The sequence below is a fragment of the Pimephales promelas genome, chromosome 21 (assembly GCF_988280905.1).
Source record: "Pimephales promelas chromosome 21, fPimPro1.hap1.1, whole genome shotgun sequence".
NCBI lineage: Eukaryota > Metazoa > Chordata > Actinopteri > Cypriniformes > Leuciscidae > Pimephales > Pimephales promelas.
In genome coordinates this window covers 22,976,004-23,000,355 of record NC_142789.1, presented here as the reverse complement: position 1 = coordinate 23,000,355, position 24,352 = coordinate 22,976,004, and the positions used below count along the sequence as shown (strand labels likewise).

Genomic DNA, 24,352 nt, shown 5'->3' with positions numbered 1-24,352 from the left:
GTACTTGTGAAAGACGGGCTGTTGACTTTGTTTTGTTGATGGGGAAACATAAGGGGCCGATGGGGGTCCAAAGCACACAGAGCAGTTAATATATCAGTACTGTGACTTACGAGGGGGTGCATGAGAGTATGTGTGTCGATAACTCTAGCATGGGGAGATAGTAGGATTACAAGCGGCGAGCCTGTTTTAATTCCTTTAGCTTCACAGCTTTCTTCACGGCCATTGTGCTGTTCAGAGGGTGGGAGGTCAGATCATTTGAGAGGGTATTTCTCTCAACATGAGAGCAGAAAGTCAGAAGTTTCACTTAGACATGTTCTCGCTAAATGCATGGTACAGTTACTGTAATTTGTTTAGGAAATAATTAGATGCCATTTTAAAGACAGCTAAACCATGAAACAGAGCGGAACACGGAGTCAGTTCAGCCAACTTTTAGTATCGCTTACTTTAATGATGATGTTGGCATCAGTTCTTACATCCGTACGATTGGAACGACAATGCTGTTGAAAAACACAACACGGATCTAATTTCATATTGCCAACAAAGCTGGCGCAACCTTAATTGTCCTTGCTGCTAAGATAGGATACAAAACATCTCTCATGCCAAGCTGGGTTCCTGAGCTGGCAAGGTATCGTGAACTCAAGCCCTGTCTGCCTCCAGGAGAAACAGAGTAGATCACAGCTAAATTTGATATCTCTGCCATTCATGGGGTCACTATTAAAGAGTCATTTGTAGTAAATCCTCTTACTTTTGTCAGCGCTTGTTTAAGGGAATTCTATCAGGGAGAGCTTTTTTTTTTTTTTGATTGAGAAGTAAAATATAAACTGACAAATAAGTAAATACGTTGGATTAAATTCATACCGTTCAAAGGTTTTTGAAAGATGTCTCCTATGGTCACCAAGGCTGCATTTATTTGATCAAAAATACAGTAAAAAAGTAATATTGTGAAATAATATTACAATTAAAAAAAAAATAGCTGTTTTCTATTTTAATATATTTTAAAATGTAATTTATAACGGTGAGGTATCCAGTACTCCAGTGTCACATGATCAGAAATTATTCTACAATGATGATTTGCTGTTTCAGAAACATTTCTTATTGTTATCAATGTTAAAAACAGTTGTGCTGTTTTTTTTTTCAGGATTCTGTAATGAATAGAAAGTTCAATAGAACACCATTTATTTGAATATTTTGTAACATTATAAATATCTGAACAGTCATTTTTTTGATCCATTTAATTAGCATTCTCATTCTTACTAGCATCCTTACTAAATAAAAGCATTACTTTACTTAAAAAAAAAAAAAAACCTTGCTGACCCCAAATTTTTTAAAGGTAGTTTCTGATTTAAATGTGATTTTTGATTAAAAAAAATTAATAAATAAAATAAAAAAAGTCAAAACACTAAAAGCTTAAGTGAATTTAGAGAATCACAACAGTAAACAAAATTAGATATTAAATTGGAAAAAAACGTGGCTTTGGAAAAAACATCCAATGATGAATTGTGCAAAATGAAAGCAAGGACCATAAATAGGCTAAATAAATTTAGATATCACGTCGACTTAACAAAAATGTTGATCATACGAACATGAAATTCATAGGAAAAGTGTCTCCAGCATAGACGGAAGAGGGCCAAAAAAAAAGGCCTCTCAAACTGCAAAAAGATTTGATAGACCCAAAATTTAACCCAAAAAGATTTAATTGACCAAGCTGATTCAGCTTTTTTTTATTGGCACAAACCCTAAACTGTCCAGTAATCCTGAATGGTTGTGTACACTCTGGGCAGTGTAGCATACAGCATTGCATGTTGTCTTCCATAAGATCCATACAATGGAACTAGAGTGTCCCACATATTGATTGTGTTCCATTGACTACACAGCTGTTGTTCTATTATTACCACAGACATGTTTACATTAGACACATGGCGGGGCAGCTTAGCCTTGAGAGCCACACAATGACACAGAGACACGTTTAAGTGCTAAATAATACCCTGTAAACGGATATTAAGAGTCCATTTTAGGCCTTCATGATGTTTTCAATTTATTACCAGGCCTAACGCTGGATTTAAAGCACCATTCCTGCTCATAAAATAATGTGAGCACTCGGGTGAAGGAAACAAAACGCCATTTCATTTATAACATGGGCTCAATTGTTGGTTGCAGATTAAGCCTGGCCAGGCAGTAAAATAATTCACAGCTCACAATTTAATTTTGTGTTGGTGCTAAATCTGGTGCTTTAATATCCTTGACCTTCTTTATACTTAGATATTCAGATGACTGGCTTAAATTTATCTTTAAATTAGAAATGATTTATGGTATTTACAAAAGCCAAACACCTAAAAAACAAACAAAAAAACAATTATCTAGTTGGAATATACTATTCAAAAGTTTGAGTAAGATACTTTTTTGTTGTTGTTGGTCTCTTAAACACATTTATTTGATCAAAAATACAGCAAAAAACAGCAATGTTGTGAAACATTATTACAATTTCAAATAACGTTTTCCCGCATTTTAAAATGTTTAGAATGCGACTTATTCATGTTATGGCAAAGCTGAATTTTGGGCATCATTACTCCAGTCTTCAGTGCCAGACTGTAAAAAACTTATCGTGAAATACAGTAAAATACTGCAAAAATGCTACAGTGAAAAACTGTTAATTGGTTAACAGAAAGTTTCCTTACTATATACGGTAAATAACTGTGATATATATATAATAGTACATTTAATGTAATTTTACTGTAAAATACTGTTAAATTTGCAGTTTTTGGAAGAGAAAAAGAACAAGTCATTGTATAATTTACAGTGAAAAAACGTAAATTGACATTCCCACAATTCCCTGCGTGACACTTCACATTTAATGTATTTATTTTTTAAATAACTATTTCTTCATAATTTTCTTAGTTTTTTTTTTCTAACCAGTTATGTACTTTAGGGTTTTATGTTACATTTAATGTTGTTAAATTAATGCTTATTGCATTTTTACATTTCAACATATTACTATGAAGGTGTTTAATGTTTGTGTAAATGACACTGTCATTGATCAGTGTATTACAGAGGAACAAAACAGAGATATTAATACTTCAAAAGGTCAGTAAATGAATGAAATACGGTTAAAAGTCTGTAAAACCTAAAATGTTGTTACCGTATTTTTAACAGGAAAACGTTAACATATATATATATATCTATATATATATATATATATACACAGTGCACATGATCCTTTACAAATTTGGTGCTCAAAAAACATTTCTGTTTTCAATGCTGAAAACAGTTGTGCTGCTTATTGCATTTGTAGAAATGGTGATTTATGTTTTTCAGGACTCTTTAATGAATAAGAAGGAAAAAGAACAGCATTTATTTGAAATATAAATATTTGAAGCATGTATTTTTCCTGTCACTTTTGATTCATTTAATAATAGAGTATAAAATTTAGGAAAAACACTTTTTCTGACCCCAACACTTTTTAACAGAAGCATATGTTAAAGCGACTGGGTTCAAATGATTGCAGACCATTAATACTTAGATTTTAGAAATTATATTTTAGAATCCTATCCAAATATTTAAGGAATATCACTATAGTTCAGCCTTGCAAGAACTACAACTTCAATTGTCATATTCTGTCACCCAATCCACAAGCAATAAAAACATTCCAAATCAAAGCATCACATTTGAAGTTGAACATAATACCCTGTTATCCAGCTTCACGTACAAAGCCTATCTTTCAATACCTCTCCATCTTGGCATTTCTGTCACACACAATCTCATCCATGGTGCCTTGCACAGTCATCAACACACGGCCCTCCACAACCAGTGTTCCCACTCAAGGTGACCTATTTAATGCTAATGCACACTCACGTCCCCTCTTCCTTCTCTGCCCTCAATTCGACTGATACGCTATAAAAATAAATATTCCTCTCCAAGGGAACAATCTTTTAAATTCAGATGATCCCGTCACTCACAGGCCATCGCACGTCTACACACACGTCTGAAGAGAGCATAAAAAAAAACACCCTTATTGAGCTCCACATCAACAGCTAAATCAAACAGTCATTCAATAGATCTTAAAACATGAGATGTTCAAATGCTAATCAGTGTGGGTGTGATTGCACATTGCTGACAAATAAATAAATTGCTGCCTAGCTTCATGCATTTGATGTCTTTTCACTCATTTTAATGAAGCAAGCTTGAAAACAAAGTGCGGAGATGCTAATAGAATTTAAGTGACCGTTGCACAAGATCGAGCGAAGCACACATAGAATATCTGCCTGACAAATACACAAGAATATTACGACTCATATAATGATGCTTTTTACGGTTTTCCTTTTCCTTTAGTGTGTAATGAATCTGTTTGTGCATGTACAGTATAAGATCTGCAAAGTTATAAAGCTCAGTCTCCCAAAGAGATTTATTCGAACAGAGAATACAGCTCCAGACCTGCCTAAAATGCCTCGATTTAAGTGTAGATGTTTCTTACGCAAACGTCTCCGCCACATGGTGAAATATTAGCATAATGCCCATCAAAAGGCATGTACGCAAATAAAGAAGACGAAGCTTCAGTGAATTGTCTCCATATCGTGGAAACGCTGTAACACATACTTCCCTACTATATAGTAGTAGGCGAAAAACAGTATGTTACTAAAGAAGTTTGTCACAGTATTAAAAAAAAAAAAAGTCTGCTACAAGTTCCGCCGGCATTCTGAAGTGTGCAAAAGTGAGTTAATACAATGAAGGAGATTAATTTAATCATCAGAAACTCAAAATAATAAGTTATCGCAACTAAATAAATTATTATAAAGTTGATTTGACAAAAGAAAATATGTTGTGATAACAAATCTTGAAAATATTTTTTACAGTGTACTATTATTACCTAAATTTAAAAAATAAGTATCAACTCAGACACTGCCTTCGTGTTTTGATGTGAAAGTAAAACCCCTTTTTTGGATTTACGAAAATGGATGTTAACTTAAAGGGGTGGTTCAAGATTTTGGACATCGGGCCTCATTTCCAATTTAGCCTTACACCGTGTCCTCCTAACTACACGCGACGTGATAAAATTCCAGCGACAGCAAGTGTGTCTGTCCACACTAGACGCGACGCGACTGCGAGATGCCACACGTCAATCAAAAATCACAGCCATTCAGAACAGCGTGTGGGCGGAGTCTCTCTGTGAAAGCGCACTTCTGGACCGCACTCGCATTGGAAATGGGTAAGGACATAATCAAATCAAGAAATAATATTATTAAAAATCAAAACATTAACAAAATATACTGATTGACTAATGTTGTTATGAAGTACAGTTGTACATTTGCATAGAATTCATTTTGAACGCTGCTTTCAAAATCGGAGGTAAATTATCCGTTATCGCTTGTGGCACAGTGACCTGTTTTTTTTTAACATTGTATTTATTGGGTTTTTTCTTAAAAAAAAAAAACAAACATAAAGGAGAAACAATACAAAATACAAATTGAAAAATTCTTCCGATGTAAATTTCTGTAAATAGAATAATGTTAAAAATCAAACTACTCTTGCATCTCAATGATCGCAATACATTTAAAGGAACTAGTTTCTCAGCAGCGGCAGAATTTTACTTTGATCCGGTTAGTAGTACTGCACCGAAAAATAAACACAGAACCGAAGTGCATTACAGTCGGGACTACCTCTCTCGGTTGCCTAAGTAACAACATATCACTCCGCCTCTGCTGTAGACTGTACTAATAAATACAGGGAATGAAGTATTATATATATATATATATATATATATATATATATATATATATATATATTTATTTATATATATATATATATATACACATATATATTGCAATGCAATGAAAGGGTAGTTTGATTTATAACATTATTGGAACGACTGGATGAAAATGTTTGAAAACTGTCTCCACTGATAAATAACACTAAGGCCCCGTCCACACTACTGCGTTTTCGTTTAAAAACGGAGAGTTAAAACGAAAACGATCTCCATCCACACTAGCGTTTTACCTGCGTATTAGAATTGATCTCCGTCCACACTAAAACCATAGACATAATCCCTGCGTCCCAATTCGCATACTATCCGTCCTAAATAGTATTCGAAAATAGAATTAGTACGTCCCAAATTGTAGTATGTTGAAATGAATGTTTCAAAGATACCCGGATGGTCTACTTTTTCCGGTCAGAATCCGAAGTGTAGATCGATGCACACTCTAACGGCTGATATTACCCACAAACCATTGCGCGTTGGACGAGGATTTGGTTAGAACTACAAACACGAGTAAAAAAGTGTTAAAAAACTACAGCACGTAGTCGATACGGAGGATGCGCGAGTCCCCGCGGTTGTGTAGAGAGGTTTAGATAAAGAGCTTTGAGTGATTAATTATCAGTATCTAAACTGACGAAAATGAATTTATTCAATGTTGTCCACATTATATTGCATTTGCAGCAGCATTGCGAACTTTTGTAAAGACACGTTTAGCCATTACGTTTTAAATGCATCATTCAAATTGCAAACACGAGGAGAGCATGAAAGACCCACAACTGGCAGATGAACGTGCTCTCCGAAACGGTAGGAAATAAAATTAGATAGAATGGAGGATTTTAACTGTGACAAGATGATTGACAGGGCAGTTTACGGTGACAGGATGCACGGAGCACGCGACAGAGCTGTCCGTTAAAGATGACGTGATAGTATGTCCCAAAGCTTGCCTACTCTTTTGCTACACACTCAAAAGTATGTACTTTTTCCTCACAAAAAGAGTACATACTTTTAGGGCGTAGTATAAGTAAGCGAATTGGGACGCAGCAAATGTCTATGACTAAAACGACTGAAAACGTGGATCACGTGACCATTCACCAACACTGGGCATGCGCGCGCCGGTGTAAACAGTGGTTGGCGAATCAGGGAAAGATACGTCATGACTGATGACACCCAATCATAGAGCCGAGCGTGAGCCTCTGCGTCATCGTTTGTAAACTCCTCCGTTTTGTCTCGTCCACACTAAAACGCCCTCCGGAGATTCAAAACGCAAAACGCAGCTGCAGCGTTTCTAAACTTCTCCGTTTTAGGTCTTCGTTTTTCCCGTTTTAGTGTGGACGGGAGGTGCAAACGTAGCAAAAGGTCTCCGTTTTTAAACGAAAACGCAGTAGTGTGGACGGGGCCTAAGGCTAACTAGGCTAGGCTAGCTTGTGTACTGTGCATTTTCTTCCAATTTTCAGAGTACAACACTGGCTATACACACCTAAATAAATAAGATGCACTTCTATGTTTTTAAACTGTCACTAAGTTGTTACAGACAGTGAAGAAGAAAAACCCACTGTGAAACATTCTGCTAAAGTCACGCTTGCAAAGTTTGTGCTGCTTGATCATCCACATTTCAGGCTTGGGATACTGATGACATTATTAACTGTGTGTTTGCAGTTGCTTTAGAAGCCTTGGAAGCTGAAGCTCACAATTATGGTAAAGGGTGTTTCATTTCCAACACACACTTGAGGTTTTTGGCTAATCACAACCATACAACTCACTAGGGCAGCTAGCCAATCAGAGCACTAGGATGGCCTTTTCAAAAGGAGGGACTTTGTAGAGATCATTGCGTTTCAGACAGACTGGGAATAGAGGCACTACAATAAAATGTACAGTATATGAACAATAATGTCTTTTGAACATTTAAACATCATGTAAACCTATTTTAATAATACACCCAATAAACGAAATAATGAATTTTTTAAAATAGCATTATAAGACCCCTTTAACTTCTTTTTGTATATTTCAATGCATAAACTACTAAATGAAAGGTACACAAGAATATTTCAACCAAAGACAAGTACAAACAGCAGTTCTTGTTGTGTTGGGTCATGCACAAAGGGTCTTTCATGGCCCCTACTCGCTGGGATAACATCACTTGGGTACATTAGAAAGAAACAATAGAGAAGCCAGTGCCAATAGTCAGAAACAAGAGCGTTCTCACTGAGGAGTGAAGCGGTGAGCTCTTCAAAAGTTTGCTGGTGCAGTTTACATCTCAGAGTACTTCATACTAAGACGCATTGAATATGCTTTGTTTTACACATATGAATGATTGCAAACATAAAATATTATACCCAAGATGTTGTTTTATGTACGTTTTACATCACTGCTATGCTAATCGGAGAGTGTTCTGCTTTGTAAAAACCACTATGACTATAACTGTAGTTAATAACAACTCATCTCTCCAGTTCCTCTATTAACAGTCACTTAAGACAAACTCAAAATATGCACCTTCTTATAGAAGATTCAAGTTTTCCCCATGCAGACACAGATTTCATTTCTGCCTATTAAATTATCAAACAATACGTGCAACCACCACTGATCTAAGTGGATTTATGAATGCACAAATGGATTGTTTATTTGAGGATGTGGGGATTTGGGATGCACACTTAGCCGCTTATAGTCAAATATGGGAATGGCATGGGCTTCATCAATATTGCATTACCAATATTTACATAAATGGTGCCTGTTTCTATACTGCCCAGTACGTTTCTATATACGGAAAAGAGTGCAGGTAGAAAATCCCCATTCTATTCTATTCTATTCTATTCTATTCTATTCTATTCTATTCTATTCCAGCAATATGCAAACGTGCTAAACATGTTTCTGTACAACAGCAGAAAATAGCAAATTTGGTGTTGATTGCTTTTATAGAAGAGTTTTATAAACAAGAAGATATTATTGAGTAACTTAAAATATTAATAAAATATTTTTTAAAAATATTAGTAAAATATTAATTTAAACGATTTTCTATTTGAATCTATTTTGAATTGAAATGTAATTTATTTATGTGATGGTAAAGATGATTTTTCAGCATCATTACTCCAGCCTTCAGCGCTACATGATCCTTCAGAAATCATTCGAATATGCTGATTTGCTGCTTAAGAATAATTTCTTATTATTATTATCAGTATTGAAAACAGTATGTTGCTTAACATTTTTGTGCATATTATGATAATTCTTTTCAGGATTATTTGATGAATAGAAAGAACTGCATTTATTTTAAAATAGAAATCCTTTTTGGGGTAAAAAAAATAAATAAAATCTCACTGTCCCCAAATTTTTGAATAACAGGCTACATGAAAATGATTGCAATAGAAACCAAAGCAGACTTAAAAGTATATTTAGAAGCAACATACATAGTGACAACTCTGGAACGGCACAAGCATTACAACAAAAATAACCTTATTCTATTCTGTTCCCATTTTATTTTATTATATTCCATAACAAAATCTAACAATATCAAATGTCACCAACATATTTAATCTAGTCTCCTAATAAGACTAATAAGAAGTATCTGCCTTATTTTCAAAAGACTCAAACATAATATTTTCAATCAGGTATGTAGCAAAATCCAAGTTTAGCACAGTTTTTCCTGGTGATCAGTGCTATTCTGAATGTCTGTAAATAGATCGCAGGCATATTTGCGTCGGACTCGGACAATAATGATACGTGAAAGAGAAACGAGATAGAACACAACAAAAAAGAAACAGTCACTCTTGATTTCAGCTGCAATTTTGAATATATATATATAATAAAGGAGGGAAAGTGCTGACTGACCAATTACTAAAAGCACAAGTCTTGATCACAAGCTGAGGAGGACTATACTTGCTGCTGAATTTATCGCTCTCATTATCATTCATAACAATGATGCATAGGAACTTGGAGTGGAACAATGTAATTATGCATGGAAATATGATTGGCTTATTTCTTTCTGTCATCAATTCTCAGCTATTCTAATCCACACTGATTATTTAACACAACTTCTGTCAAAATCAATAAATATACTTTACATGATTAAATGATAGTTCCATATGCAAACTTTAAAAACAACACAAACTTTTGACTTTCATTTTGAACTGTTTCCAGAAAGATGCGTGTAACTACATCAGTACAGATAAGATCATGAATACTGTGCATGGTATCAGTGTTAACTCCGAGGTGTGTGTGTGTGCGTGTGTGTGTCGAGGGTCAGTGAAATCTAAAATGTAATGAGCCCTAACCATTCTGTTGCACTGTACTGTCATTCATCATCTAGCCAGGCAACCAGCCACACTGCTGTTGTCTACCCAGGCGTGAAGACACATCCTGGGCATGCAACCATGAATCAAATACCAACAGCATTAAAGATACACAGAAAGGGACTGTGAAAACAACCTGAAAAGACAGGTAGTTTTGATAACAACAAAATTTGATTTATATGATTGTGTATCTAACACCAATAACGGTAACTATATTTGCATCCACGCTGCCAGACGATAGCATTCTGTTTATTGTTAGCTTGCGCTCGAGTTTTGTCGTCTGTCGCTTTAAATGCTCGAGATCAGGATGGATTCTGATTGGCTGTCAATGTTTTTCTCGTTCATCAGCTGGAAACAAATCGTTCTGAAAGTGATTCTAATGATATTGTTTTTTGTGCCTTTATCATTCGTGTTGTTGTCTGCTATTCTTTTATTTTTATAATGATTTTTGAACTATATCTTTATCAGTATCATTATAGTTATCGTCCTGGGTGTGAACGAGGCTTGAATCTGATAAAAAAAAAAAATGCTTTCGAACTAAATCTGGCACATGTGCTTAAACTCCGCGTCATCGATTCAGTTCAGAAGCAAGCTATTTTGTATATTGAACAAACATCAATAGCAGTGTCATAGGCTAAATCCTTTGGATGAGCATTTATTGAAGCTATAATGCTTTAAAACACACAGAAATCACTGCATAATGGACGATACAAACAAATGCCCTGAACCTCCCAACAGCACAGCAGCAATTTCAACAAAAGCAGCTCCTATTGGTTGAAAATACACCTATATTTACATTATTGTGAGTTAGTCTAGCGATGTTCGGCTGTCTGAAAATGCCTCCCAAACAATGAAGCGAATCTGCCAACTAGGCCACAAGCAATGCATTTGGAGAAGCCCACAATTTTAAAAGAACCAGTTGCTAGGGAACCATGCCATATTACAATTGAAAATATATTTATAAAGGAAATATCTCAACAAATGTACCGTTTAAGGTGTTTAAACGTCGTGCAACTCTTCTGGGAAAGTTACAGTCACGAGGCCCATAAAGGTTAACTGAGTTAGGTAGTTTTTTCTTAGGGGGAAAATGAGAAACTAGCCTCACCTCTACAAATGACATTCCCAGAAAGGATTTTTTTTGTTTTGTGTAAAAAATATAGGTACATGATCTCAATCCAGGTAGATATGAACTGTATATTACATTTCAAAACAGATTTAAAAATCTAAGCTAAGCTGCACAACATATTTAAATAGGACTTTCTTCAGTTCTACTTAGCATGCTGACCAACAGCTTTCTGCATAAATATGTCTTACCTTGTGTCTGCATTTCAGGACCACCCCATAGGCTCCTTTGGAGGGGAGAAAAAAAAGGAAAAGCTTTATATGCTCAGTTTGCGGCTTATGAACAAGCAGCTGTTTTATAAGCAATGCTATTACTCTTTTTAATTATTGATATTAACAAAAGATGCACTCACCCTCTCCTACAATCCCAAGGACCTCAAATTTATTCATCACATTACCGATGTCAGGAATCTTCATCAAGTCAAAAGATGGCGAGGTGGTGCATGTCTGGGCTGAGAGGAGCGGAAGGCCAGAGGATGGGACAGATATCGGTGCTTGAACGGGTCATTGCAGCAAAAATCTGCTCCCGGTTGGTCACAATGCTCTTCTCATAATCCACACACATACGCTGACACACATTCCTGCGAACTAATACACTACACGCACACACTTGCTCACCTGAGGAGGAAGAGTGCAGAGATTTGGCAGAGAAGAGGTCAAATAGAGTTATTCATGCATACTGTATCTATACAATATCAATATGCATCAACAGTGGGATATCTTATTTTTACATTTAATGCATATGCATGAAATGACATTGATCACTGTTTATATTCGGTCTTATTTTACTGAGAATGGATAGTTTTAGGATTGTCATGATTCGGTTTGTCATAAACAAGGGCCACTGATCTTCGAAACGGATTATCGTGAATTTTCCAATAGTTTGGGGAATAGCAAAACACAGCTCTTAAAGAGATTTACAGGTGGGTGAACAAGGACAGCCTGAGAATCTTCTGCCAAACCAGAAGTCAGTGATGTAATGTGCTGAAAACACAGATAGACATCATCTCAATCACCTCAGATGTGCGACAGGTAGCATCTGCCTTTTATTTGTGTACAGTACCCGTTTCTTTTGCACTTAAATGCATTATCCATATGCGTTTCGAAGGTCATGTCGTGACACCAACAGCTAGTTGTATGCTTGTGCATTGTGCATAAAAGCGGCGCATGTTTGCATCTGATGTGTTGTGCGGTATGCGCGTGCGTAAGTGTGTGCGCGCGCTGGAAATATTCGTAGGTGGATGAAAGTTCTTTCATTATTTTAAGCATCTTATCCACCTGAGAGTATCAAGAAATGACTGACAGCCCACAGCACTTACACCCACTCTTAAATGGACAGTAAAAATATGGTGGGGCAAACAAACAAAAAATCACAACGATTTAAAACAAAGTGCCCAGCCAATATAAAGACTATGTAGATAACAAATATGGTCTTAAACGCATAATTGATAACAGGTGACTTCGGTCTCCTGGAGTGTGTGGGCAGGAGGTGTACGTGTTTGTGCGTTCACATCAGAAACACCAACGATGTAACAGCCACAAACATCAAACATCCAGCGTAAAAACCAAGCGCATTGACAATATTCGTAATTTATAGAAAGAGCACCAACCAGAATACTCACTTATGTCCAAGACAACGTCGCGCAAACTGTCCTCTCGCCTCGCCAAGTAACGATGTTTTCATTTTCACCTGCAGTGGTAACCCATCATCACAGCTGCAACAGTATCCACCTTCATTCTGAGCCATTGACAACCTAACAAGGCGAACTTACGGATCGCAGTATGGCGAAGGGGCGGTTCATGAATATTAAGCACGTTACGCTGACGTTGCCTGGTAACCTTACAGAATCGTCCAGTCACGTAGGCTAGTTAATATTCATGAGCCAGGCCTTCGCTGTAGTAGGGTGTACACAAATTGGCGAACAGGCGAAGCGGCACCAATCCGAGTGAGTGGCGGACTGCTCACACCAATAGTGTCCGAACCGAACCTCTCTGTGGCCAATCACAATGGAGGAAAGCTCAGAATGGTCCAGAAGCGAAAGATCGTCTTTGGCTGGGTTTGGTTGAGAAATGATAATATGCATTCCTACTCGGATGTGTTACATTTCATACATGCATACATCCAAATTGATGTGCTCGTTTGGTGAGGCTGTGCTTGTGTGTGTGTGTGTGTGTGTGTGTGTGTGTGTGGGCTGAGCTGAAAGATCAATTCTGCAGACAGCTCACACTGTTTATTCTGCTGAGAAAAAAAGAGGCCTATAGATCATGCCCGTATCTATCTATCTATCTATCTATCTATCTATCTATCTATCTATCTATCTATCTATCTATCTATCTATCTATCTATCTATCTATCTATCTATCTATCTATCTATCTATCTATCTATCTATCTGTCTGTCTGTCTGTCTGTCTGTCTTGGTCAGTTTTGTAGCTACACATTTATTTGCATTGTTTATTTATTATTATTATTCAGAGAATTATAGCAGAATGGCATAATATGCCACTCTTAATAAACATCACATGAAAAAATGCTGGGTTTTCCAGCAAAAATGAGCAAGAATAATATGTGAAAACTCGAAAGAGGCAGGCTGACTGCGTGGAGTCAGGCTAAGCGCATGGTGCCATCTAGCGATTATTACTATCTGAAAAGTATCAGATGCAATAGCCTACAAATAATAATAAAAAAGTTGTTTTCTTATAGTGTTATTTAGGCTACAGCAGTCATGCTCTTATCGCGTATTTAAGTGACCCCATGTCAAACAGGAGTAACACATTTTTTAAGTTATAAATATAGGCTAGACAAAGGCTATAGATTTGAATTATTTAAATTATTATTTAATGATAAAATATGCACATTTGCTGTATTATTGGACCAGATAATGAATGCCTATTTAATTAACATCAAATAGACTACCTCATACATTTTTTAAAGTTAAATTATGTTTATTTGATAAACTGTATCAGTTCAAACCGGATTCAGCGTGTAAAAGTGGATTTGAAAGGAATATTGTGAGTTTGAAATTCAGATTCACACAAGATGATCTAGGTCTTCGATGTTCCATTGAAATATATGTCAAGCGCAGATGCTGCTGGACATGCGCGGATGCGCGAAACATGGCGGACTAGTTCCAATGGAAAGTAAAGCAGAAAAGCAGCACTGTCCGACCTTACACGGTGAGCGAACAGCAGTGGCATATTTTTCATATCTACTATATTGAATTAATTATGCTGCAGTCTATTGTGCATCTATTCGCTGGTTTAGTATCTCATGGTCACTGATGCGGAAGCTGAATGCATGTTTACATACGGAATGATGTTATGTGCGCGCGCGCTGTGTTTTCTTCTTGCGTCTGTTATTCCCTGACCTAAAACAGCTCGCTGCCTCTCTCTAATTGGCACACTGGTGTTAAGGCTATTTACACTCCATCAAAAATTACGCCATGTATACGTGTTATGTATTACATGCATAAATTTGCTTTAAAAAAAGCATTAACAATAATATCATTTAACAATCTGCATGTTTATGACACTGGCATCTGTTCTACCCATGACAGAAGGGCAATTCGCTGTTAATGTGACACTCAGGGTTTTTGTCTCAGTAAAAGTTATCAAAATAATTTACAGATGATGGTTTTTTTTCCCAGCACACTTAATGCTAATATTTAATTCAATTAAAGGTTATTTTCAATGCATAATTCATATGTGTGGCATGCTTGGAAATTAATTCTGGTATGAAAACAATAGAAAACAACATGAAAATGAATACATGAAAACATTTATCTTGAAATTTTCTTAATCTCACTCATCCATGAAATCAAAATATCCATATTGCTTTAAAGCAGCCATGTCTAAAGAGAAGGCTTCCTGTCTAGGGGGTGCAAAGGCCTTGACAAGACAGACAGAGCAAGAGAGAGAGAGGGAGAGAGAGAGACCACAAAATGTAGACATCATCTGTTAATGGGAGGTGTTGGAATCCTTTTCATGTGTTGCTGCAGACTCCCACAAATGTACACCGCTATTGACCTTTTTACGGCGGTTTGGAATCTTTATGACGAGTCTCTGAATGGGATTCACAGCTTAAGACAGAAGAGTGAGGAGGATGGGAGGGGGATTCTGCTATCCAGACAGAAGTGGCTGGTGGTTTCAGTAACATTGGTGTGACTTTTAAAGGATAGTATCTTTCTTTCCCCACAACTCAGACTTGTTTCCTGGATTCTCCTTGGGACTTTTTTTTGGTTTCAGCATCATCTGGAGGTTTTTGCTCAACCATTTGGCTGGATAAGAAAGTAAGAAACAAGGCAGAAATACATGTTTTTATTGCATGTCTCTTTAAAATATACTTTTTAGTTCCAATATGCCCACATAACATTTCTTTATTTTATTTCAAAGGTCCTGATTTAAAATTCCAATGCAGTGTTGGGTGTAATGCATCATTACTGTAATTTAAAAGCAAAGTAACGTATTACTCATATTTTTTTCTGAAATTTAACATCAAAACTGAAATACTTTGGTCCGTTTCATGTCTATGTTGTCTACTGTTCCACTGGCTGATGTTGATACGGGATTTAGAAAGTATTAGTAATAAGTATCTAATTACACTGTTAAATATGTAATTAGTAGCTAGTAATTGATGACTTTTTTAGAGTAACTTACCCAACACTGTTTAGTCGGACCTTAATAACCACCTGGTGCTTCTAAATTCATATTTGTGTATATACTGTAAGACAACCTGAAACGTAAAAACTTTTTTGCATTTCACTTTTGCAAAAAAAGTAGTATTTTGTAAATGCTATTGACTTGTTACCCCTAATTGCTAACTTACCAACAAAAGGGTGACTGTTTGTTGCAGAGTGAGCATTGAAGATAGCAATGTGCTGAAACATTTGCTCCTGTTTGTTCATTTGTTTTTGAATAGACTTCTGTAGTCTGTACTGAATCCAGTGTGCTGCCAGACACCTTGCTCGCTTTCCATATCTTTTTGGTTCCACGGACCTGAAGAATTTTTTTTTTCCAAAAGGGATTAAAATGGAAAATATTTAGTTTTTTATTTATATAGCTATGTTGAATGTCTCATTACGAATCACTTGGAATAAAAGGGAAGTCCTTCATCCCGCTGTCAGTTTGCACGGGACGTCAGCTGCAGCCAATTTCCCCCAAACTGAGATGTGACTTATCACTTGCCGAGAGAGCCGAGGCTTTGATCAGCGAGCGCCGGGTCTCTCAGAAGCTCAGTAACTTATTATGATGTCAAATAGAAGAAAAGCTTTTCTTAGTCCAGTGCTTTGATTCTCTAAAGGTATTTGTGATTTAGTGATAATCCTTTTTTTTTTTTTTGCACAGTACAATGTTGGTGGAATAAATTGCACTCAGATGCCAGTAGGGAGTATAAAGTATAATCCCTGTCTTCCGTAATGCTGTAATATGGTTTCCGGGAAGAGTTCATGAACTCTGGGCCAAAACTGAACCAGCTGATAAAAGAGAAGACTATTATTTATAGATAACATGATCTCACTAAAACTGATTTGAATATAAGGTGAGATTCTTCAAGAAGTCTTCCTCACCAGTGGTGCATTTATTTGATCAAAATAGAATAAAACCATAATATTTTGCAATTATTACAATTGAAAATCATTTTTAAAATGTAATTTATTTCAGTGAATTCCAAAGCTGAATTTTCAGCATCATTACTCCAGTCTGATTTGCTGCTTTTTTGTGGAAACTGATTAGAGTAGAAAAAGAACAGCATTTATTTGAAATAAAAATATTTTTAGCAATCATTTAAAATCATTATAATGTTTTTAAATGTCCTTACGTGTATTTTTTTAATCGATTTTATGCATTCTAAAAGTAATAATAATAAAAGTGTTCATTTCTTTCTCAAAGAAAATCTTACTGATTTTACTATATGGTTTCTTCCAGATATGGGGATCCCAGTGAGGCTCCATGTACGAACTGTTGAACTTATTTAAATGGTTGAAAATTACTTAATGTAAATAAAGAAGAGCAAGGAGTTGAAAATTAGCTATAGCTATAAACTTTATATGCAACACTTCAGTGACATGCTTGATCTTGACACTATGTTTGTTTGCATTGTCCCTGTCAAATAAATTATTAAATTAATAAATAAAATAAATAAATAAGAAAGAAAGAACAGAAATTATAATAGACCTACCAATCTCTCTGTAAAAATAAAATAATGATGCTCCCATCTTTCAAGTCATTGTTTTCCCCTTGTAATTTGGCTTTAAATTTTAGGTGAAAATTGTCGTTTTGACCCCACTCTTCAAAATAGTCGATTACTCAATAAATATTCATCCATGGCGTTTCATATTTTGGCTTTCTTTACTATTTATATTTGTCCTTCTTCAGAAAAAAATATTAACAAAATAAAAAAAAAATTGAGCTGGGTCTCTCTGGTTGAGTTGACACGGAATGACCATCAGTGTTGCTATTAATAATATTTAATAAATTCTTCCTTCCTTCCTTCCTTCCTCCTTCCTTCCTTACTCCTTCCCTCTTTCCTTACTCCTTCCTTCCTTTCTCCTTCCTTCCTTCCTTCCTTCTTTACTCCTTCCCTCCTTCCTTTCTTACTCCTTCCTTCCTTTCTTAATCCTTCCCTCCTTCCTTTCTTACTCCTTCCTTACTTTCTTACTCCTTCCTTCCTTCCTTCTTTACTCCTTCCCTCCTTTCTTTCTTACTCCTTCCTTCCTTCCTTCTTTCTGTCAGTTTTTCAGATTTCTTTCAGATCCCAAATCTAGGATCTGTCCAGTTTCTGTCCGCTTCATGTGGTTCTCCAGGTCACCATGGGCAAAACCCATCACAAAGGTCAAAACTGCTACTTCATCCCATCTTCACATTTAAATTAAACATTCTTTGTTAGTCCCTTTTCATAACAAAGTAACTTATTTGTTATAGTTTTGTGACCGACTATGTCCTTTTAATTGCAGACAGAAAATCGGGGAGGAATAATGAGGATTCTCTCCCTTCACAAAAGCTCACTGGTAGAGCCTTCTCTTTCTTTATTAACATGTAAAAAAAAACAACATGTACTGTTTAGTTAACCTCAAACTTCCTGATGTACATTTCTCTCCCCTGCTCATTCATCAGAGCCGTTCAGCTGGGAAATGTACTTGAGAGAGACTTCAGCCTGTCCTGCTTCCCCCAGCTGTTTCAGACAAGTAAGTCTGTCAATGATTAAAGAAAGGGTCTTCCATAGAAGGTTGCTGCTTAATTTGTTATTACTGATATATTTGTTATTATGTAACTCCTTACAAGATTAATGAGTAATGAATGAAGAATTTGAATTTAATTTGAATTTAAAGAAGCGGAATTAAAAAATGAAGTGAATGTGTTGTTTATTAATGACACATATATTAGTTCAATAATAAAGTTTGTAAGTTGTATTTTTACACTACCGTTCAGAAGTTTAGGGCCAGTAAGAGTTTTTTTTTTTGTTTTGTTTTTTAAAGAAATCATTACTTTTATTAACCAATAATTGCATTACTGGAAAAAGACCTTTCTATTAAGCACTACTGTTTTTAACACTGATAGTAATAAGAAATGTTTAATGTTTTAACGTTTAGGTTCATGTGACACTGATTGACCCCTATATGTGTGTGTTATATATATATATATATACTGTATATACACACACACACTCAAATGCCAAATCAGCATACTAGAATGATTTCCGAAGGATCATGTGACACTAACGGATCCCTATTTGCCATTATTCATATATTATTCACAGTATTTCATTAACATTTCATGGTAATGTTTTCTCTCTCTCTCTCCAGTCCAGAATCCCTCCCAGTAATGATTTTAAAGTGGGAATGAAAGTGGAGGCTTGTGACCCGAGGAATTCCACCTCCGTGTGCATCGCCACAGTGATGGGGTCAATGGGCGTGCGTCTGCGGCTCAGACTAGATGGCAGTGACAACACCAATGACTTCTGGCGATTGGTTGACTCCTCTGACATTCAGCCTATCGGCACATGCGAGAAGAGCGGCGACATGTTGCAGCCACCACTGGGTAAATTCTGCACTGATGCATTCTGGGATATAACACGATATTATAATATTAGTGTTCAGAATATTAGTAAAGGTTCAGTATTTAGTTTAGTTTAGGTCTGAATAACTACCACTTTTGCTTCAATAAACTCCTAATTACTGCTTATTAATAGTTAGTAAGGTTGTTGTAGAATATGGTCATACAGAATAAGTCATAAATATGTGCTTTATAAGTATTAATAAACAAGCAATATCCTAGTAATATGCATGTTAATAAGCAACTAGTTAATAGTGAGAATTGGACCCTCAACTAAAGTGTTACCGCTGCTGATTTAAAGTGTTTTGTGGAAAACAAACATCCCATATGATGGTCCTTTGTCATGTTTAAGAACAAAACTGTGCTGTGTTGATATGAATCCAGTCATTTTTTCTTCTTTCAATGTACTCCTTTTTAACTTTTTTCCTGTACCCATCTTCAGGATTCAGAATGAACGCTTCTTCATGGCCCATGTTCCTATTAAAAACATTAAATGGGGCGGACATTGCTCCAGCCTCAGCCTTTAAAAAGGTAATTGCTTCAAATTGCAAACTTCCTATGAAGCTGTGAATGAAACGGAAAGTGTTTGGAATAAATAATGTAACAAATCTTTCAACTATTTAGAGCTGTGCATAAACATTGCTTTTGTTAAATTGTACTGTAATTTGAAATTAAATTTTGCTTATGGATGATGTGTTTCCTATGAATGCCTCAGGAGCCGTCCAAACCCACTCAAAACTACTTCAAACCTGGTCAGAAACTGGAGGCAGTGGACCGAAAAAATCCCTATCTCATCTGTCCCGCTACCATCGGAGAGGTGAGAGGTGACAAGATATTCATCATGTTTGATGGCTGGAGAGGAGCGTTCGATTACTGGTGCCTGTATGACTCCAGGGACATCTTCCCTGTGGGCTGGTGTCAACTGACCAACCACAGTCTGCAACCTCCTGGCAACTGCTGTGAGTACAGTCTCTGGCCACTAGGGGTCACTACAGGGTTTTTTTTTCTCCAGTGTGTACAGTCATTGTTTGAATTGGGAGATGTATTGGGGTCACGGACGGTGACTATCAAATATTTCGTGTTTTCAAGTTCAAGTGAACATTGACTTTTTGACTGGTTCAGTTGGTACAATTTTGCAGTTTCTTGTTGATTAAATGTTTATTATATTGCCTACGTGACTCATAATTCATCCTATGCTATAGTTTTTGGCTACAGTTTATGAATTTTAAGAACGATAGTGATAAAGATTTTGCTCTGAAAACAATAGCAGATTTCATACCACAGAGTAACGATAACTGCAGAGGGAAACGATATCGAATAACTTTCAGTAAAAACTTTAACTTTGAAACCACCACCATTGATAATAACTGAGTATCAAATCAGCATATTAGAATGATTTCTGAAGGATGATGTGACACTGAATACTGGAGTAATGATGCTGAAAATTCAGCTTTGCATCGCAGAAATAAACGATATTTTAAATAGGGCTGTCAAACGATTAATCGTGATTAATCGCATGCAAAATAAAAGTTTGTGTTTATGTAATATAATGTGGGTTCACTGTCTATAATTCTTAATATAAATAAATACACACACATGCATGTATATTTAGGAAAAACATATGATTTATATATAAAGATTTATATTTATAAATAATATAGAGGTAACACTTTACAATAAGGTTCATTAGTTAACAACATTAGTTAACTACATTAGTTAACATGTACAATATGTGAACAATACTTCTTCAGCATTTATTAATCTTAGTTAATATTAATTCCAAAATTTACTAATACGTTATTAAAATCAAAGGTTGTATTAGTTAACATTAGTTAATGGACTGTGAACTAACATGAACACAAAATGAACAGCTGTATTTGTACTAACATTAACAAAGATTAATAAACACTGTAACTAATGCATTGCTCATCGTTAGTTCATGTTAGTTAATGCATTTACTAATGTTAACTAATGAACCTTATTGTAAAGTGTTACCAATATAGATGATATATAAATCTATATACAGTATATACATGAAAATATTTCTTAAATATATACAAGCATGTGTATATTTAAATGTATAAAATAATTTATATTATAATAAATCAGTGCACCCACATATATTATGTAAACACAAACTTTTATTTTGGATGCGATTAATCGTGATTAATCGTTTGACAGCCCTAATTTTAAAGTCTATTAAAATAAACAACCATTATTTTAAATTGTAATAATATTTCACAGTATTTCTGTATTTTTGATCAAATACATGCAGGCTTTAGGAGCATAGAAGACTTTTGACCGGTATTGTATAAAATGCATACTGTATATATATATATATATCAATTGTGAGCAACATGCAGCAACTTTTACTTAACATGCACACTTTGATGGACTACACTATTCATTTCCTGGTGTGTTGTAAATCTGGATGTGATGGTTCAAATGTTTAACCCGTGCTCTGGCAGGATAATTGATGTGAAGTGAATGAAAAGTGACTTCTTGATGGATGGTGGTAGTTACGTGTCTATCAGTTCTTCCTCCTCTGAATACTTTCGAGGCATGTTTACTGCTCTCTTCCTGCTTTTTCCAGAGCGGACACGACCAGACTGAAAGGATATTGGGTGTTGGGAGAAATTCCCTATTTATCCCAGTCAGTCAGACACGAGGTTCTTGAAGTATGAAGTAGAGCTACACAATTCTGGAGAAATTGAGAATCTGTGGTCTTTTTTGTACTGAAGCTTTTGATTCACACACGCCCTGATGCACTGAATTGAGAAATTGTGTGAGATAGCCAGTGATTTTGGAAAAATACATGGAGTTTGATATAGTTTATGGCATTAGAATAGTTTTTGGGATCGTTTTGTTTTAAAGGGATTTTAGAATAAATACGCGATTTTGTCTTTAAGTCTCAATAGTTTGAATTTTCTCACAAAACTGTTGTACAGTATATTATTGACAAACTGATTACGATTCACTGTCCAAGTTTTACTAAAATGCTTCGATCAATCCATGACTCAGCAGTACTTTATAGTTGAACTTTATAGTTATAGTTTATAGCTCCTCTTTGACACTGAATTTTAGAAGTGGCGGTTTTTCATGTTCTTTTGGAGAGATACAAATTATGTAGAATTAAAAGAACAGCCATATATGATGTTTTATGAGTGGTTTTAATGGTAATAATGAGTGCTAAATTTGGTTAGACCATTGGCTCATTTTACATATAAATATGAAAAAGCAAATGTTTCAAATAAATTCTGTTGATATTTTCGTAAGCTTTGAATGGAGGAATGAAAGCATGAACTGCGAGTTCATCTTTTCCTTTGTGTGTGATTTGTCTTCATTTGCCTTGCATAGTAGTTTTAACTGATCATTAGTGAATACCACCTTTCTAATGAACATTGAAAAACACACACGTGTCCGTTGATGTTTGAAGGATGGTTTATTTTTTTTCTGTATTTCTAGTTTTTCTTGCTGGGTTTACCTCGGGGCGCAGAGCACATTGTGTGTGCGCAGATTTGCATATATTAATAATGTAGAAAAGAACAACAGTAATAAGTGCTTACTTCAATGGAAAGGCAAGCTTTGGACACAACACAAAGGTTTAGCTTTTGGTTCAGATCTTTTGCATTTACTTGTAAAAATTCAAACATTTTCAATTTAATTACTCCTAAAAAGAAAAGTGTTCTCAGTTTTCCTGTAATCTAAGAGGTTTGAATATCTGGAGTGTGCTGGTTTTTGTTTTGTTAGTTTTATACGATCGTTCATACGAAAATTCAGCCTCTGGCTACGTGAAAGCATTTATAACATTGTTTAAGAGAAAATGACAGAAAAATTGTCTGTCACATCTCATCCTTTTCCCATCTCATGAGAATTTGATAAAATATTGATTTAAAAAAAAAAAAACTTCCCCACTAAATTTGGTGTTTTTTGAATTTCTTAAATTATAAATGTTCTCAAATAACGATATAATTTCCTTTGTAATAAATTAGGAAATATTTGACTGCTTTTTTAAAATAATTATAAAATGCCTTTTTTTCAGAGCCTTAAACAATAACCCATTATGATTAGATGGCACGCTTTGCCTAAATGATCTTCTTCATGGCTCATTTTAAGTTATATTTAGAGGTGTTTATTAGTACTGTATGTATTCACCGTTGTTCCTGTTCTCACACCTGAAGTGAGAACGACAGGGCAGGATTTTTTTTTAATAAGTGTTAGTGCTTTCACACATCTCGCACACTTGTGTAGCTTAATACATTTAAAATAAATGTGTGAGACAAAGCAGACAAATCCAGTTTGGCCCTATAGGCCTGTGTGTGAATTTGTAATAATCTAATAATCCTTCTGAATGGTGTTTGGGATTTTGACTGGGCCCAGATTGAGGTGTGGGTACCAGACTATACCCGCCGGGCGTGTAAGAAAGCACGTAAATACTTCCAGCAGGAGCATCATTCATGTCTCTCTGGACCTGTGTGCTTCAAACTGGGCGCTCTGAATCTGATCTTCATTAACCCGTTACCCCCCTTCAGCCCTAAAAGCCTGGGAGGAGGCCTTTGAAATGGCAGGAGACTGATTAGTATAGGATGTTGAATGTAAATGTGATAGTTTGTCAGAGTTAACAGCAACCCTATTGTGCCAGATTTATATAAATAACATTTTGAAAAACTTGACAGTGATGTGCAATGTTTTTATAAATCATTATTATTATTATTATTATTATTAGCAGTATAATAATATTATTATTATTATAGTTGAAAGTTGTCAACTTTCAACTATATATATATGTGGGTGCACTAATTATATATAAGTATAAAAACACACATGATTGCATATATTTAAGAAATATTTTCATGTATATACGGTATATAGAGTTATATATAAATATTATATATATATATATATATATATATATCATAGACTGATATACATGTACAAAATAATTTATACACAGTGCACCCACATATATTATGTAACTAGAAACTTTTATTTTGGATGCGATTAATATTAATATTATTGACATATATAAGTAGAAGTAATAATAATAATAAAAGTAATAATTATTTATAATAATTTTATTATTATTTATAGACAAAAAATCGAAATCTTAAAGAAAAAGACAGACAAAGAAAATAATAATAATTGTGAATGTTATTA

General features: G+C 35.2%; 2 protein-coding genes across 8 annotated transcripts in view; one reads left to right on the top strand and one right to left on the bottom strand.

Annotated features, from left to right (window-relative positions):
* Window positions 1–12,919, bottom strand: part of cdkl5 (cyclin dependent kinase like 5) — a 38,833-nt gene extending 25,914 nt beyond the window's left edge. For all 4 annotated transcript variants that reach the window (XM_039674095.2, XM_039674097.2, XM_039674096.2 and 1 more), the window contains exons 1-3: window positions 12,771–12,919; window positions 11,502–11,766; window positions 11,341–11,375 (exon numbers count right to left, since the gene is read on the bottom strand). In XM_039674095.2, coding sequence (XP_039530029.2) covers window positions 11,341–11,375; window positions 11,502–11,565 — 99 coding nt within the window. In that variant the 5' untranslated portion in view covers window positions 11,566–11,766; window positions 12,771–12,919. The remainder of the gene's footprint in view (window positions 1–11,340; window positions 11,376–11,501; window positions 11,767–12,770) is intronic.
* A 1,284-nt stretch (window positions 12,920–14,203) lies between these two features.
* scml2 (Scm polycomb group protein like 2) overlaps window positions 14,204–24,352 on the top strand; it is a 25,840-nt gene continuing 15,691 nt past the window's right edge. Inside the window, exons 1-8 of one of the 4 annotated variants that reach the window (XM_039674189.2) lie at window positions 14,240–14,323; window positions 15,349–15,435; window positions 17,876–17,974; window positions 18,097–18,150; window positions 18,257–18,327; window positions 18,946–19,180; window positions 19,638–19,726; window positions 19,911–20,154. In XM_039674189.2, the coding sequence (XP_039530123.2) occupies window positions 17,953–17,974; window positions 18,097–18,150; window positions 18,257–18,327; window positions 18,946–19,180; window positions 19,638–19,726; window positions 19,911–20,154 (715 nt within the window). In that variant the 5' untranslated portion in view covers window positions 14,240–14,323; window positions 15,349–15,435; window positions 17,876–17,952. Of the gene's footprint in view, window positions 14,324–15,348; window positions 15,436–17,875; window positions 17,975–18,096; window positions 18,151–18,256; window positions 18,328–18,945; window positions 19,181–19,637; window positions 19,727–19,910; window positions 20,155–24,352 lie in introns of all 4 variants that reach the window. The other 3 variants (XM_039674187.2, XM_039674191.2, XM_039674190.2) reach the window with 3 other exon arrangements.